At 42.9% G+C, this 18,225-nt stretch overlaps 1 protein-coding gene across 12 annotated transcripts in view; it reads right to left on the reverse strand.

The window, feature by feature from the left end:
- Positions 1-18,225, reverse strand: part of meis2a (Meis homeobox 2a) — a 68,983-nt gene that overhangs the window by 38,285 nt on the left and 12,473 nt on the right. For 5 of the 12 annotated variants that reach the window (XM_083545585.1, XM_083545592.1, XM_083545587.1 and 2 more), the window contains 2 exons: positions 18,004-18,118; positions 1,751-1,893 (listed from right to left, as the gene is read on the reverse strand). In XM_083545585.1, the coding sequence (XP_083401711.1) occupies positions 1,751-1,893; positions 18,004-18,118 (258 nt within the window). Of the gene's footprint in view, positions 1-1,750; positions 1,897-13,554; positions 13,588-18,003; positions 18,161-18,225 lie in introns of all 12 variants that reach the window. The other 7 variants (XM_083545594.1, XM_083545591.1, XM_083545589.1 and 4 more) reach the window with 3 other exon arrangements.

Raw genomic sequence — 18,225 nt, forward strand, 5'->3', positions numbered from 1 at the left:
GAATTAAAAAAATACTCAGAGGCTTAATCTATTGGGCTTTATTCTCTCTCTTCTTTCTTCTTTTTGTCTCTCTCTCTCTCTCGCTCTCTCTCTTTCTCTCTCTCTCTCCCTCTTCTCATTCACTTTTTTAAAACAATTCTAAAGAAAATTGGTGGAAAAGGCTGTATAGCTCTCTGTGAATCAGCCTTCATTTGCAGTGCAATCTCAGGAGCTAAGAGAAGCGCACAATAGGCATTCCTCGAGTCGCCAGGAAAGACGCCTAATGATCCCTCAATAAAGCAAGAAATTTCTGCATGGTGTGAGCCAAGTAAATTAACCAGGAGGCGTGTGTGTTAGAAATAAAAAAAAAAGAAACACCGTGGTAGGTGGCTCAAAGGAGGCCTCTAAATTTTTCTTCCCACTTGTCAACCAACTTTAAACTTGAAAAAGGTAGAGAGCACGTAAAAGGAAAAAATAACTCCTGTGATGTTATCTCTCCCCAACAGCCATTCCCAAATGAAACATGTTCTGGTGATTTGCTGAATATTTCCAGCAGAGGAGATATAGCCATGAACAGCTGTGAAGTCATTTTGATAATGATGGGAATAATAAGCACATGGCAAGGTTCAGGGCTCGGCTGTTGAAGCTTCACTGCTCCTGAATAGGGAAAAGTGATTAAACAGCTCCTGATTATCCCTGACCAATATGTAATGGATTTAGAGGCCTTTCAATTAGGCTGTATTTGCAGGACCTCATTATTTGGGCTTTGCTTAGGTAATCAGGACTGGAGTTAGCACTTTAGCAATGGAGGCGCTACAGCCAGCATGGCTATCGGGGCACATGACTTTGTAAAGCATACAGATTACAGGGCTTCATATATATATATATATATATATATATATATATATATATATATATATATATATATATATATATATATATATATATACACACACACAGGCCGACAGATATAGACACACATGGCTCAACTTCCTGCATAGTGCCTTATGTAGCTGCTTGCTCAGGAACAGAGTTGCATGTAACCTGACCTTCTGGGTCCAGATCAATACAGTTTCTAGTCTCCGATCATGTCCTGACATCAGAGAGGGCAACGGAACATGACCATCTCTGGCCCCTCACTTACCCCCACCAGCATGGCCCCCTATGGCCTGCTCTTACCCGGCTTACATAGGCAACCCACACACAAAGACACACCAAACACCATTCAGGAGCTCATATGCCCTCCTAATCACAACACACTATATATAATGCATCCTTTAAATATTTAATTGGTTGAAGAATAAATGTAATTGCTGCACTAAACAGATATGTGGAAGATTTATAAATATATAAAAGATGACTAACCAAAGCTTGTTTAAATTTTCACTGACAAAAATATAATGAGTATTAAGTTCTTGTCAGCCACAAACTTTAAAGTGAAAGGTAATGAGATACTAGAAAATTGTTGTGGTTTTAGGAAGCCTCTTTGTGGTTGGATAGGAAGGATGGTTTGAGTGTTGTGCAGGCTCAGGCTACATGTCTTAGTGGTTTAAGTCCATTTTCAGCAGGGGGAAAGCAGGCCAGGTGATTGTGTTGACCTCAGTAAAATATCAATATAAATCGATGTAAATGTAAATCAATCTGACTCTGATTTGTGCGTGTTCAGGGAAATATACAGCTGTTTTGTTTATGAATGTGGCTTGTGTGTATTATTGGAAGTGTGGCACCGTGTATAACTGGGCAAAAAAAAGTGAGTAAAAGGAACACTTACTGTGAGGTGCTGGAAGAGCCATGCTCGCATGATGTTGGTAGCCACCTTAGGGAAGATGCCACGTTTTTTCTGCCGCTTTTTGTCTTTGTCTGGGTCGTCATCATCACCTGTACCAGGCGAGGCCACGCTGTTGTCTAAGCCGTCTCCTGGTCAAAACGAGAGCTCTTTAGAAACTGAACATCTCCCACAGCTTCACACACTTTTTTTTATAATGTAAGCCCACTCATGGATAGAGATCAAGGATTAGTGGATATGGGTTTGACCAAAAATAAATTCCTGAACCATTAAAAGAATGGTTGGTATACAAGAAAAAATGATGATTGTAAAAGCAACTGTTTCTAGACTGGCATTAATTAGGTTAAATTTGCATGCTTGACATAAACAGGAGAGGGAGGAGCTAACCTCAAACCTAATTATAAATATGTAAAAATGAGCACCGATACAAATACTAACAAAACGAAAAAACTTGAGTGTTTATTTTTTCTTAAGAATAGTTGGAGTGTAAGTGAGAAGTGTGCAGTGGTTTTTCAATGTTGCACTTGGATGCACATAATAGAGCGCAGTCCATCTCCCCTTGGTCCCTCCCCCTCCCGCCTGCTCATTTGCATGATAGGGGCACAGCAGCTTTGTGCTGCATTAATGCCTGTCAAAGTTTGATTTGGGCAGGAAACATGCGCATATCAAGGCAGCCTGGTTTCCTTTAAACCCAAGCTCTAATCCCAACCCCGCGCCTTCTTTCTCCTCCTCTGCACCATTAACTGTGCATTAGCAAAAATGATTTACTTTTAGCAGTCGTGGTTATTTTTTCTTGCCCTCGGGCGAAAATGCCTTGAAAGCCTTCCTTGAGGGCATCTAAATTATGTATCTGAAAAACTTCTCCACTAAGGCATAGCAGGACCCTGACATTCTCCAAATCCAGACTTGTACGTCTTCCTGTTTTTGGGGAAACATCAATCACATGCACCTACACAAGCCATAATCTCACATAAATATTTGAAGTAATAACATTAAAAAGGGGGAAAGAAAAAGGATCCGGCTGCAGGAGTAATCACATGCAAAATACATGAAGAATACAAGGACAGTGCAGACGTACCCCTTCTCTACATCTTTTTTTTCTGCTCCTTTTTCATTCTCCTTCTCCTTTTCTTCTCTATCAAGTCCTGTGTATGCCTTTCATATCATTAGTGCAAAAGCACAGACAAGAGTGAAACAAAAGGCATGTGGACACTCTACTTTCTGCCCAAACCTATAGAAACTGCTGCTACAGACCCACACATATGGGAATAGTGGACAGGGTCTGTGAGCGTTGTAATTGTAGAATGGGAATTCATTAGCAGCAAATGCCATAAATCCAGGGTAAGTAAAAGCCCTTGTTCGGGAAAGCCTAAAACAATAAACTGGAGCCAAGCCGTAGCCTCAGCCTGACCGTGTGTGGCTTCCTGAGAAATGCGACCCAGACGGCGTGCTAATTCTGCAGTTTGCTCTTCACTTCAATAATAATAACAACATCACCCAAGGAGGGGAGAAACGTGTGTGTGTATGTGTGTGAGGGCTTGGGGGGTGTGTTATACATGTTGTTTTTGGGTGTAGCAGTACAAATTCGTGTTGTTGTGGTGGTGTCATATGCTGCGCCTGCTGTTGGCCACACGGCCACTTTGGTAGAGTCCAGACATAGAGAGGCTGCGTGGCCCTGGCCAAAAGGATGGCAGATTAATTTTATTGACGTTTCCATTTTCACTGCAATGCGATAGCCTCCCCCTCACCGGGGCCGGGCCGACCCATGCGTATTTACAGACTGACCTGTCACTTCATTACCCTCCAGCTCTGGTCGCTCCAGTAGGCTCAGTCTGCCTCCCCAGCAGGGTGAAATCAGACTCCCAGGCTTTCAGCAACTCTCTATCTCCCTTACACAATCGCACACAGACGCATGCTCCTACACTGCACACAATGAGCAACCTGCTTCTCAGCAACATCTATATGTATAAGTGGAAACAAGTTTACGTTTGCGTGTAGTCAGGGTAATACAAATGTGGGACAAATAAAGGAAGGAAGGAAGGAAGAAAGAAAGAAAGAAAGAAAGAAAGAAAGAAAGAAAGAAAGAAAGAAAGAAAGAAAGAAAGAAAGACAGAAAGACAGAAAGAAAGAACGAACGAACGAACGAAAGAACGAACGAACGAAAGAACGAAAGAACGAACGAACGAACGAAAGAAAGAAAGAAAGAAAGAAAGAAAGAAAGAAAGAAAGAAAAGGAGGACAAACTTGCACACCCTCATTACATCTAAAGGCGAGTTGGTGATTTACATCTGCCCCCACTCCTTTCTTATGAGCCAGAGAAAAAGTGCTGCAGGGCAAATTGTCCCAAACACTAATGGCTTCTGACTGTTCCCTGGCAACTCTGGCATTTTAACCTGTGTGGATGTGCAATCTGCTAAAAAAGAGAGACAGAGAGAGGGAGAGAGTGGAAAAAACGAGAAGGGGATGCATCCCATCATCTGCCTGTGTGACACAGATGGGGGTGGCTATTAGGAGGCAGGCGAAAGGCCTCAGGGAGGAGAGATGCTGGAGTATAGCCCCAGGCACTTGTGGAAAAGCAATGCCCTTGAAGGATGAAAAAAGCCAGGCCCTATTGCCCTCCTTCTTTATTCCCTCTTTCTCCTCACTCTATCTCTCTTTGTGTCATCTCAACGAAATGTGTCCCTGATGTAAGCATGCATGTACGGACAGTAAAGCTGATCCTATAGCTTAGTAAAAACTGTTTTCAATCAAATAGATAAAGTCATTATTAAACCTGGATTATTAAACATTTACCCCCATATTTGAATGTGTAATAATTTTCATGTAGGATGTCAGTGAATATTACCCTCGTATATTACAGAAGTTTGGAAAATTTGAATACTCATGCTGTCTGCCTGTTGACATACAGCCCAGAGATGTGTGTCCTGAATTCTAAGAGAAGTGTGTAGTGACTATGTTTTCCTGGAAGATGCTACAAATAAGTCCTGCAGATATAAAGGTGTTGGCTACATGGCAAGGGTCATGGCATGCTCCATGGTCAGTGAAAAGAGATGACGTTAAGGGCATTGTAGATCACTTTTAAAAGGTGGTCTGCCACTGCACACTCATGTCATGCAAACATGTCACTGGATTTGCTTCCGAATGTAAAAGTACATTTTTAAGTTTTAGTTTTAAGACAGTTATGTTTTGCCACTAGGTACGGATGAAAACTGTTTCACGCTTTCCATAATGCTGTGTATCTAGCTTATGTTCTCAGGGGCCAAGCTTTGTCTTCACAGACTGACTTAGTAGTGGATTCGCGTTTCGCTTGGCTTGGGCATTTGTTTTAGTGTAATGGAGCATAAATGCGGAGGCAGTGCCTTCCAGAGGCTGTGCTTAAAGTGACTAATTTAGGCCAAAGTAGAGCTAAATCTTTCCCCCACCCGCTGGGCTATGCTACTTAGCCATGTTTGTGAAGACTACGCCATATACAGCAGGAAACCGCAAGGATATTGTGTGATGCTGCAGCCATCGTGGTTAAACAGGAAAGCAGAGGGGTGCGTGGTAGAGAGCAGTGACCCCAGTCACAGTGCTCACCCTCAAGCCCTCAAAGACAGAGGGAACAACACAGGCCATCATGTTACGCCATCTCCTCACCTCAGCCTGCAGCACTGCCCCTACAGCTCCCTCCTCCCTTTTGCCAATTCTCCTTTAAGGCTCCCTCGCCGAGAACAGGAGAAAAAAAAAGAAGAAGGGATTTTAAGCCTCTTTTTCCCTCCTTTTCTCCTGAACCTTTCAGTCGACATAAGCAGCATTTAGCACATTCAAGAGCCCAAATGGCTGCCAACGTGGGCTGTAGCAGGAGCTCTGCTTTCTTTGTCCACTGTTCCCCCTCCTCTTTTTTTTATTTACTCAGGATTCACACAGGGACCCTCGCCTGCACCCGGGCCACATGGTCCTGACACAGAGCACTTCCATTCACACTTCAGCAGGCCTCATCGAACAGGCACACACTCACAAAACACACACTCATGTCCACTGCTGTATCGGCAGTTTAGCAGTCTCTAAAGGCTGGGTTCGACTCTGCTTCGTGGTTTAGGTCACAGTTTAATCTAGCTCAGGTGGAAAGAATACAGAGTGTAGAATCAGATTGTCCCAGAGGGCCGATGTTTTATGGCAATTATTTCCTGAGCAGCAGTGTACATTCTAGCCTATAAAACAACAGCTTGATGAACACTACACGGTGCTCACAAATTAGGAGTAAGACACTGTTATTAGCAGCTCTGGTAAACTTTTTTTTTCTCCACACAGGCAATTCAGTGTAAACCAGGAAAACTCCCCCCAAAACACACACACACACCAAACTACTCTACATAAACTTGCACTGCCTTCACACACAGCTGCATCCTCTCTCAGTGTTAATCTCTATCTGTGTATTGTTTCGTTTTTTTAAACTGCAGCACTAATTTGTGGTTGTTTGTGCTGAAGAACACGTAGTTAGGCCTGCCCGTAAATGAAGTGGAATAAGAGATTTAATGAGATGTCTTTTTTGCACTGAGAGGATGCAGTGCATTTAGGGGGGTTTCGAGGCCCCCACCTAGCCCTGCCATCATAAATATAGCTTTCTAACATCCTAGGAATGCTGTAGATAACTATCAACCTTTCTATTAAGGCACTGCCCTGACCCTGCAGCACAGACCCAAACCCAGGACAAGCAGAAAAGCTCACGGTCAGATCTGTGTTTGTCCACACCAATCCTTTCCATTTCTTTAAATGAATACGAGGTGGCAAAAAGGAGTAAGAAAAGACGTGAAAGAAGTGTCCTTCTCGCCATCAGTTTGAAGTAATAATCATCTGCCAATAGCCCTGATGTTTGGGGAAGCCTATCTATGGATGTTATCAAAGGCTCTGGGCTGGATAATTACAAGTGTAATTAACCTGCTACCTGTAACAACAATTATCTAATTACATCATAAATAGGGCCTTTGAGAGGCCCACAATGGCCGCTCCCGGCCTCGGATTGTGCCCCTGATTTTCCATCACCCCCACCCCTCCCTTTTACCACTCATTAGCCTGTTAATCACTCAGCACCGCTGATGATTTCATAAGTCACAAAACCTTTCATTTAGATCAGTGCTGCATGCATGCCTAATTTAACCGACTCAGAGTGCACAAGTACTCACAACTGCCACAAGGGCTCAGCGAGGAAACTAAAATGTTTTATTTTAAGATGCCAAAACAATCTCTAATGACTGAGATATGTGCAAATATGTGCATGCAGTGGATGTACTGTCGCCTTGAGCAAAACTATTTAAGGAGCAGTGTCTGTGGAAAGGAGAGTTGCATCTACATCCCAGTGAAACAGGAAAGTTCATTTAGACGAGTTAAAAACAGACAAAGAAATGCAATAAAGATGTGTGAGAGAGAGAGAAAGAGACTGAGAAACAATCAGGCAGTTGTAGATGTCAGGCTCCAATTTGCATGAATTGTAAAGGGATAAATTGCTGAGGATGAGAGAGCAACAGCGCACACCCCACCTCCTCTCACACTCCTTTTGGGGAGAACTAAAAGGCACTGTGATGCCCATGACTGCCTCTCGCTCCAGAGACAGGGATCAGAGCCTAATGAAGGGCCTTGGGTCTAGACCAAAGATTTCACACTCACTGACTCTCTGACAACTCCACCCCATTCCCCATTCCCTAAACTAAGCACACAGCCCAAGCTCTTCCTCCTTGTTTTTTTCTAAATCAAATTGTACTAATTGGTCCCAGAGGTTATCGAAGTGCACCCAGCCTCTCAGCTTTCTCTCTCTCTCTCACCCGCTTTCTTTTTCTTTCTTTCTCTCTCTCTCTCTCTCTCTCTCTCTCTCTCTCTCTCTCTCTCTCTCTCTCAATTTTCTGTCCCTATGCACTTTGATGCCGGCATTATTATGGAAAACAAATAACGACTGAGCCTGCATGCCTCATTGCGCTGTCTTGAGCTGCTGCTATTGGTGGAGGCGGAGACCTGCGGAGCAGAGCAGTTTCACACTGCAGTAATTAAAGTGTTAATTACGGCAATAATTAGCAGAGCAAATTACATAAATTCTCACCAAAACAGGATTCATATGCTGCGCAAATGATAAGGGAAAAACTGTGAAGAACACCAAGAGCCAAGAGAGCGAGAGAGCGCCGAATTGAAAGAAAACAGAGGCGGAGAGAAATGTGTGGATTTGGCTGCTAACGGCAATATGGCTTTATTCATTCCTGGTAAGGGAATATCAAAGTCCTCTTCAGAAAAGAAAGCAAAGCTCCAAAGAGAGAGAAAGAAGAGAAGAAAGAGAGAGAGAAAGGTTCACTCATTCCATTTGTAAGACTCAGATTTTACACATCCTTCCAGCAGATAATACTGTTTATGGTTATTCTTTACACTCAATTACACTTCAAACTCAAACAAATACATAAAGAACCTTGTGGTTTTCAGAAGAGGGTCCACCGCACAACGCCGTACATTGTCTTCAAAGACGGTGCTCACGAAGGCGGATTTGAAGCCTCGCTCATTTGGATGAACAACGGGAAGGAGACGAGAAAGTAAATGAATTAAAAGGTTTATAAATCAACAAGTCAACCATCAGATTGTAGCCTCTGCTCGGTCGACCCTCTCATCAGCTCACTGCCATGAAGTTTTGCTCTGAAAATGTCCTGGAGGCAGGGAACAAAGCGAGCAGAACTGATTACTGTGCTGCGGCCCCACTCCACTCCGCTCCACCGGCTAAACTCTGTTTGGCTTCCTAATGAGCTCACTAAAAACCCAATTCATCACCCATAACCCTTTTTCAACCCTCCTTGAAATTCAGTACACTGGGTTCAGAAAAAAGGTGGGTCCTGCTGGTGTGACCAGGGTGGGGGGGGTCCCTATGTTCAGGAATGTCCGCTTCTCCCTTAGAGGGACAAACGCGCTTCACTGGCCCCAGCATCGAAGCCTTTCACAATAATACCCTTTCGCCATCCCTGGGAAGACAGGAATTTGGTAGGAAGGGAATGTGGCAGAAGAGAAAGTGGGGGGAGTAGAAGCCACTGGACACCAAATGGAGGCAAGAACAGGAAGAGGAGGTTCTCTTGGTCCATAGATTCGACAGTGATGACAAACAGCTGAGAGAAAGACTACTATGAATTCCTTAACCATCAGGCATGGTTGTAGGAAAGAAAGAGAGCATCGTGGGAGTGTGTGCGTGTGTGTGTGTGTGTGTGTGTGTGTGTGTGTGTGTGTGTGTGTGTGCGTGTGTGTTTGAGGAAAGGGTGTTGCAGGGAAGCTAAACTCCCACAGTTCCTCATTACATGAAGTCAGAATGATCCTCTTGGCACCTGAGTTGAAACTGAGAGATTACGGAATTGATGAATCCTCAGTTTAAAATGCAGCTGTTTTATTCTGCTTTAGTAATTAATTCTTTTTCCAATAGTTTATTGATTAAGCATAGCCCCTGATAAAGTTCAAACCGAAAAGAGTCCCCCCCTGGGTCTGGGTGGTGTGTGCTCACTGGAGTCAGTATAAACTTCTTCCAATTCCACCTGCCTCTCTTGCACGGTTTGCCTTCATAAATTAATCAGGTCTGTGAGCAGCCATGTTAGCTGATCACCACTTTTGTCTTCCCTCATGCTGACTTGCTTCCCTTTACCACTTGACCTTTCTTGCTGTCTCACACACACACACACACACACACACACACACACACGCGCGCGCGCGCACACACATACAGGGCAATACAGTCACTTTCCCCCTTCATCCCAGTGTACCTTGCAGAAGCAAAGAACACTTCTCTGACAAAAAAAAGTCATTTTGCATTCTTTTATATCTGCCGTTTTACCATACAGCAGTGAGCCCGCGATTAACACAGAGAGATAGAGCATGGCGACCTCACTAGGGACCCAACTAGCAGAGAAATCAGATACTTCTTTACAAGATTTGGGCCTGCCTCGCATCTTGTCAAGACTCACCTAACGGCTCCTTTACAAGTCAATAACCGTGGCCTGCTGTCCTCCCCACAGACATTCCTGACTGTAATTATCATTTCCAAAAAAAAAAGCATGCGCTCTTTTTATTCTCGTCCAACTTAAAGGGAAAGCCCTCTCCTGATTTCCTTCACTGCACTCAGGAATGCTTAAGCGCAAGTAGAACGTTACAGAAATTTAAACACCACAAGAATGAATTAAGACAGCAGTATCGTAACAGAACCATGCACAGTTGGCTTAATGCCTTGACATGAGACAATTTTCCTCTGTTAATAGAGGCAACTGCCAGCTTTTGATGAGCTTCCAGCATCTATAGTCCACAAGGTAAGATCAGCAGGTCATTTTATTACAGTCCAGTGCTGGCACTCTGTCTGACTTTAGAGCCTTGAAAGCTCTTGACAGTAAAAATTGCACTCGGGCCATAGCTAAGATGGCGAGGTGCTTATTACCACAGTGAGAAATAAGAGTTTGGAGTCCAGGGCTCCAATTATTGCCACTCTAACACCTTGACCTGCCCAAATGAATTATCCCACACATTACTCGCGTGTTTCCTAAATTAGCTGCCTGACATTAGGAGTTGGAGAGCCCAGGCTTTTCCTCAAGAAAAATAAATCTTTATTGAAAAATAGAGTAGCAGATGATGACAGTCATATCGTAAGTGTGCTTTGGCACTGTAACTTATAGAGAATTGACTATAATATCTTGAACCGGTTCCTGGAGATATCATTATAATGTGGTACGTTCTTAATGGCTACATTAACAGGCACCTTTAAAGTAATAGCATGGTCAGAAAACATCTGATGCAATACCTCACCACTATAATGTTGCTTTAAGACCATTATTTTCTTTGCTTTAGTCTCTTTTTTCTTCTTTTGTGTATCTTCTGCGTCTTTCTTTCTTTTTCTGGCCCTCACTATTGACTTTACAATTTCTCCTTCCCATCAGACCTCAAAAGCAGAAGCTGAGGCAGTCGCCTGAAGCTCCTGGGCAGAGTGTATATCTTTGAATGTACACTTATCTAGACAGAGAGACAGACAGAAAGACAAACAGAGAAACACTTATCTGAAAGTGAATAGGTAATCCTGAGAAAAATGTACATAAAATATCAAATCAGGAGCAACAGGAGTACAGATGTAGGGGGTTTCGCAAATGAGAGCAGCGATGGCAGTTACTTCTCCTGCATGCCTTCAGAGCCACAGGGAGCACGACTCATTTTCTGTTACAACAATGGAACTGGACGGATGCCCACACAATGGCAGGTGCACTGAATAGCAGGCGGCCATGGCAGCAGGGAGCAGCTCCCCACCAAACTGGAGCTCTTCGGCTACATAACCTCTCCTGCTCTCCGTCTCCACCCGGCTCATCTTTACTCATAAAGGATGAAAATGATCTCATGGGGGTCTGAGGAGGAGCAGTAGCAGCAAGGCCTCTGGGGCAAAAAGAAAAAGACCAGTCCTATATGCTTTAGCCTTATCTAGCATTTTTCTTTTTTGTTATCTCTCTCACTCTCTCTCTCCCTCTGTCTTTCTTTGTGTAGTTTTTAAATAGTTGCGTAGTTTGTTCTCATGCGCCGCTCGGCTGTCCTCCGGGCCATGTGAGGGGTAAAGTCAGCATTCCCCCACCTTCACAGCATTCTTTTTTTGGGGTCAGGGGGTCAGCCTCCACAGATGTCTCCAACAGCCAGGCAGTTGTCTAAGGACTGCATCCCAGAGAGTAAGTATTCAGCCCAAACAATGCAGCTCAACCCTCAGTGAGGGAGATTTGTGTGTGCTTTTCTTTTTCAGTATCTACATTAAATAACATCTTCTAATATGTTTGTTTTTTGGTGGAAATAGCTAGCTTTAGGCACTCATTTCGTCTTCTTTCCAACTCTTCTTTTACTAAGATTCCTGCAATTGTTCTAATGGAGCCTTACACATTCCTGTTTTACTGTCAAGGAAAGATGGGTTTGAAAAAAAGGGAGGGAGGCAACGTGGTGTCAGAACACCAAACTCAAAATATGGCACACATGAAAAATGCAATATCCAGTTCATTACCAAATTCGCATTAACAGCAGTTATAGTATTTTAAAAAGAGCTTTACTACAAACGGCATCAAAAGCAAATTCTTTCGCCAAGAGGGTTTCATTAAAAGCAAATCAAGCTTCTGTATGTTGAACGAGTAAAACAATGCCAGGGATAGAACGCAGAAAAGACTGGGTGCATTTAAGAAACATGCTTCGCCTGGAAGCGTGGAAACTAATTGCAACAAGCCTTTAGAAATGCACCAGCCAGGCCATTTCTGAATAGTGTCCTTCTTTTTCATCTACTTTCTTTGAAATCATGTGTGTACGTATGTGTATTTTTTTTTCTCCACTCCTCAAAACAGCCCCCTCTATTCTGAAATTGATAACCTTCTAAATGAATTATCGTAATGCATAATGAACATTATCTCCCCCCAGGCTGTAGCCCTGTTTGGCATGTTGATTTGTTTTGTTTCACATTACCCTCCGTTCTTTAAGAGTGCTCACTGCTTGAGGCGTGTAAATAAGAAATTATCCTTGCTTCCTAACACTCCTAATACCTCCTTGGGGTAATTAGAAATTATTAGACTGCTGCCTCCAATAACAAGAGCTAATGGCACTAACTACTGTCAAATTCAACACCTCCTCCGTCCCTCTCTCTTCAAATGAAAAAACAAAAGCTCTCCACTGTGTGGAGACTGCAGGGCACAAGGCCGGTATTCTTCCCCAAACAAGCACCCCCACGCTCAGAGACTCATTATAGCACACAGGAGAGTGAAAATCAGGCTATAAAATGAGCTTATCTGTAATAATGCCCAAAAAAGATTTGCATAAATGTGTTAGCTGTGCCGATGGAAGCAGGCGGGGGAGATACAAACTCAAATCTACCCATGCTCTCTTTCTCATCCTCCCACTCTCTTGGACGTGAACTGTTCAGTTTGACAGGTACCTGTAGGGTATGGCTGCTCTGCTTAGCACCAGCTCCACCACACCATGCCTGCACAGGCTAAAGACACTCAACCATTGGTTCAGTAACTTTCGCTTTCTACCAGGAAGCTAGTCAGCCTGTAACTGGGGCTCTGACATTAGCAGAGCCATAGGGAAAAGGAGGCAGAGTGGATTAGAAAGCCAAGAGAGGCAGAAGAAGAAGAAAGAAGAAAGTGGAACGAGAGTAGGGCCCATCGGACAAACACAAAGGGGTTGATGGGAGGGGGGCCCAGGAGTCAGTGTTAATTCCCAAATAAGTACACCTTAAATGGCCTGGATGAGCAGTTAGGCACAGCTTTGCAGTTTCCCTGCAGGTGTGTCTTTGAGTACAATGGCCTCCCTAACCCCTTTGACTGCTCTAATGGAAACGCAGCAACAAACACAGGTCATAATCCGACACAACTGCAGTGACTTCTGTCTCTTTCCTTGTCTCTTCTTGGTTCCACTTTTGAAGAAAACTCACACAGAGCACAGGCAGAAAAAAACACCTGCAGTCAGCGAGAAACAAAATCTGGTTGAGACAGGAGTGATCGGATTATTACCCCTTATGAATGACTTCTTAGCTGACCCCCTCAGGCATGGCTTGCCAAAACAAGACTGAAGAAATTCCAGTGCAAACTGGTGTCTTTTTAAAGGGCCAGCAGACTGTCATGCTTGTAAAAAATACAGTGGCTTTAATGGTGCACACCGAAGCCCTCGGAGGTGTGGTCTCAAATGCCTTTTAGCCATATTACATCAGGTTTTGTGTGTTCAAAATCACCACCAGGATATGAAGGGGCTAAATGGTGCAATTTCTACATATACCAGCTTTTCACTGTCCATTTTCTGCTTACTTTTTTTGTGTAGTTTCTTCTTGTCTTGTCCTGCTGTAAAAAAAAATGTATGAATGATAAAAAAGAAATTTCCAACTGTGCACAACATTTATTCATATGTAGCCAATAGTTAAAATAACTACAGCTATTCTTTAAATGTGCACTTTGGACTGGACAATTTCAAAATGTACCGGCTTGCCACAATTAGGGCCTTCCATACAGGGAGAGAGAGAGCAAGAGAGTGAGAGAGAGAGAAAGAGAGAGAGAGAGAGAGAGAGAGAGAGAGAGAGAGAGAGAGAGAGAGAGAGAGAGAGAGAGAGAGAGCCTGAGGGGGGAAAAAAACAAAAGACAGGGTGTGACAAATAGGTAAAAGTGGGTGGAGAAGGAAGGATGGTGTTATTAGAAATACTCTCACTAACATACTGGAAAGCGTTAACAGTACTCTGCTTTCTTTGCCTTTAATTGTGTTTTTGTTCTAATACACTAATCAGGCATACATGTAGAGTGATCAAGAGAGAGTCATAGAGCATGAGAGAGAACGAGAGAGAGAGATGATCATTTCGTTTAATCGCTCTCTGGAAAAAGGCCAGAGTCTATTAGAGGGGGGTAGAGGAGACAGAGCAAAGCATGTAAGTGGGAATGGAAGAGAGCCTCAAAGAGCAGACCCTTGAAACAGCTGGGAACAGAGAGGACTGAGTGGTGAGGCCTTTTCCCGTAAGCACCTATGAATGCTGAATCCAGCAAGAAACACGCTCTCAAAGCACTATCTACATTAACTAGAGCTTTCCCTTAAGATTAAGCATTCATCATGAATAATTTACTCAGTTTTATGCTAATGGGAGTCTGAAAGTATCCGCTATGTTGTTCCCCCCCAACCAGCCCATCCTTACTCAATGTTCTCCAAGTTACTGTATTGCTTATACATATAACTCAATGGACAGGGATCTATAGCATCATGTGATGTTTTGAGTCCGCTCTAAATCAAAAGACAGTATGGTCAATCACAAAACAAACTTTGTAATCAAATATCAGTTGAGATAATTAGTGTAGTTGATGTAAATGGGCCACATTTGGCTCAAATATAAGCTATTCTCCAAACACCTGTTCCATGCAAAGCCCTTTTGTGCATGAGAGACTGTATATTGCCTAGCAGGGCATTGCACACTGTGATTAAGGCTTTAGACTTTGCTGGACCATTGGGCTGTACTGAGCTTGGGCACTGTGTAAAAATGATCAGTCCTCCAACAGCTGGGAGTGACGGCCATGAAACAGCAGGCAATGTTGCCGCTTTATAGTTTATCTTTTGTTTATGGGGCAGTATTCGGTTTTAATTATTCCCCTAAATTATACTCTTAACAGGCATGGAGGGACAGGCAGCAACACACACACACACACACACACACACACACACACACACACACACACACACACACACACACCTAACAGATTTCATTGTGAGCCAGGGGCAACAACAAACACACAACACAGCCTCCATCTTGATTTTTAATGAAGCTGGAATCCTTTCTATGTTTTCCTCTCCTGTTCTGCCCTCTTACATTCTGTGGCACAGACGTTGGAAGCTTGCTGCAAAAGAGAACAGGGCAAATGCACTCTCTTCCTAGAAACAGGCCAAATCAACAGGCCCAGTTAACACTGGGAGTTGTGCCCTCATCAGGAATAACTACTTATAAGAAACTTTGACCCTGCAGAGAGGGGCCTTAGGCCAGGAGAGGCCTGCCACGCACTCAGCAGCCCAAGTGCAATCATGCACCCACACAGCGCTTCTACAATCGGTGCGCTCGCCTTGTCATCAGGGATGCTCAATTGCTGAAAAAAATCTGCAAAGTGTGCTTCTATTTAAGTTTATATATTTATATCTAATAACTACAGTAGAGCCTGCTAGCTGGTGCTCTCAACAGTTCAACATTTTGTCAATTTATTTCATACTATTACAAACTCAAGATTTGCGAAAAAGGAAAACTAAAAGGGCTGCATGTTCAGTAGCCACATTTGTTAATGCCAATTATTCCAATTAGAAATAACTTGTCAGCAGATATGCTCTTTTAAGTAATGTTACATTTATTCATTGAAATTATCTGAATCACTGAAAGTATTTGACAGCAAACAGAATGACCGATTACAACCCTACAATATCAAATGTATTAGCTAATTGCCACTACATATATGTGTGTATATGTGTGCATTATACAGTGCTGTGAAAAGGTTTTAGGCACCCAAAAAATTTTGTACAGTAATGCATTAATTACAATTATTACAAATATTTTATGTATAAAAAAATCTGTAAAAAAAAACAGTAAACAGCATCAAACTGAATTTGATTCTCCTGTCTTAGGAAAAATGCACCAGTAGACTCAGTACATTTTCTGGGAGTTTGTCTCAGAGATCTCAGAGAAAATGCTGTAGGTGGTTTGAAAACTTTACCTGTTTGACTAATATTAACTTACTACATTTTTACCAAGATTTTTTATTTAAAAAATAGGTTTGCTTAAAACCATAGGAATCCCAGTTTAGTGAAAATATTATTAAAATGACGATTGGTTTGATGGAAACAGTCCAAGTGTCATGAAGCGTCTGTGTCTATTGACCTATTTCTATGAAGTCTAAGCTTTATTTATTTATTTATTTTTTATGAAATCATACATTTTGTTCTACCTAGCTATTTCTCTTCATTTTTGTTCTCCTAATGTACCATTGGCCTGTTTTCAGCAGTGTGTGGAAACTCTTCACTGATGAGTAACACGGGCCGCTGGGAAGCAGCCGGAGCCGTTTAGTGCAATGGAGCTACGTCCAGCCAGGCCCGGGCAGGAGCTGAGAGTCAGTGAGTGCTTCAAGCGTTAACGTAATTGCAAGAATGTGAAAAATGAGGCGGCAGGGCTCCTGAGCGGAGCGAAAGGTCATAGCGAGCCTCACACAAAACAACTGGCTGCAGGGACAGCCTCATTAGAGCAGTAAATCAGCTGCCCTCTTTCCCCCCCCTCTTTTTCTCTTTTTTCTATCATTCAGAAGAAAAGAAGGTGTGCTTTCATGCTGAAGTGCCTTTGGGCTCGGCTGGGTCGAGTCCGGCCTGAGCACTTTACACCGTTCCGTAGCCATCTTGGCCTGTATCGATCAGCCGTTACTGGATCTGGTGCACAGGAGTCGATAAGTGCTCTGTAGATTACAGGTCACTTGTACTTATGTGTGTAAGATAATCAATAGGCAGTGCATTTCTCTCCCTGCCCTGACTGAGAAGAAACAAATAAGGAGACCAATATTTGCTCTTACATTGCACCACTGTGCTATTTGCATTCTGATATATTATTCGCTCTTTAGCTTACAAGCCCTGTGTGCTACAATTAGTCAGGAAGATATATGACAATGTAAGGCAGTATATTTAGACACATGATTAATTGCTGACAGGAGTGGAATATTATTTTGGTCTCTAAAACACTTTGGAAAACATGTAAAAGCTGCATCATTGATGAACAAGATGGTTAAGCAGTGATGCTACTGCACTTGACATGAGTGAACCACAGAGACAGTAGTGAATGTGGCACTGTGGTTTGGTGTAGGTTTTAAAACACCCATCCCTCTGGAGAGTGGACTTTAAACCTCTATGATGTAGAGAGCTCCATCAATAACTGCAATGGCTCATTGGTGAGACTCTGACTGCAATTGGACGTGAAATCAGTGTCGGAAAGTGTAAAGAATCCAGACACGTCTGTGATGAAATTCAGTGCAAAAGGCACACGGTTTGCTGGCCGATGCAGAGAAGGAGTAATCATTCATTGTTCATCAACAAAGACTAAACAAATCTAAAAAACATAATATAATTTTTGATGAACGGAAGGAAAAAAAAACTGTTTATTTCCAGTTAGTGCTGGCGTTTAGGTTGAGTGCAATGCGTAAGACAGGAGAAAAAAGTAGCCATAAAGTCATCTGAATGCTTACTCTGACTTGGCCAGTTTGGTGCTTAATGAAAACACAAGCCTGTTTGTTATTGCTTCAGAGCTGAGCAGAGTTAATATTTTTTACACTTTACTAAGAGCTGGCAGAAAAATGCAATTAATCATAAGGGTTACTCTGTGCTTTGGAACAGTTACAGGTTCAAGCTATTAACATGCTCTCGTCCGTGGATGTGTACTGTTGTTGTGTGAGTGAGTGGGTGTAAATGCTGAGCATTAAAATTTATTTTCTAGTAAATCCCATAAATTATTAAAGGAGTGAAAGTAAATAAAATCCAGAATGAATGTTCACATTTTTTTAAATGCTTAAATTTATGACCCGAAAATCTAATACACTGGACTTCCATACAAGCTACTATTAGTCAATTCACTTATTTATTTAAAATGTAAAAAGTAGTCTAAAAATAAATCACATGCATGTGATTGTGTGTGCTTAATTAGGCATTAAATAGCATATCCATGTGTGTATGCTGTGTGTGTTTATCAGCACACTATGCGTGCTCACCTTGTTCGCTGCTGTTGTCTCCGCTCTGTGAGGCATGTCCTCCGCTGGAGGGCCCTGGCGTGCCTGCCGAATGTGTGGAGGTGGCGTCATCGTGGTCTCTCCAGGAAGCTGGGTTCTGGGGTCCAACAGAAGGGATCCATCCATCCACGTTCCCCATCCAAACCGCAAACCAGGAGCAGAGCACAGGAATGAATGGAGAAGGAGAGAGAAAAACCACATGAA

The sequence above is a fragment of the Silurus aristotelis genome (genome assembly GCF_946808225.1).
Source record: "Silurus aristotelis genome assembly, chromosome: 6".
NCBI classification, from domain to species: domain Eukaryota; kingdom Metazoa; phylum Chordata; class Actinopteri; order Siluriformes; family Siluridae; genus Silurus; species Silurus aristotelis.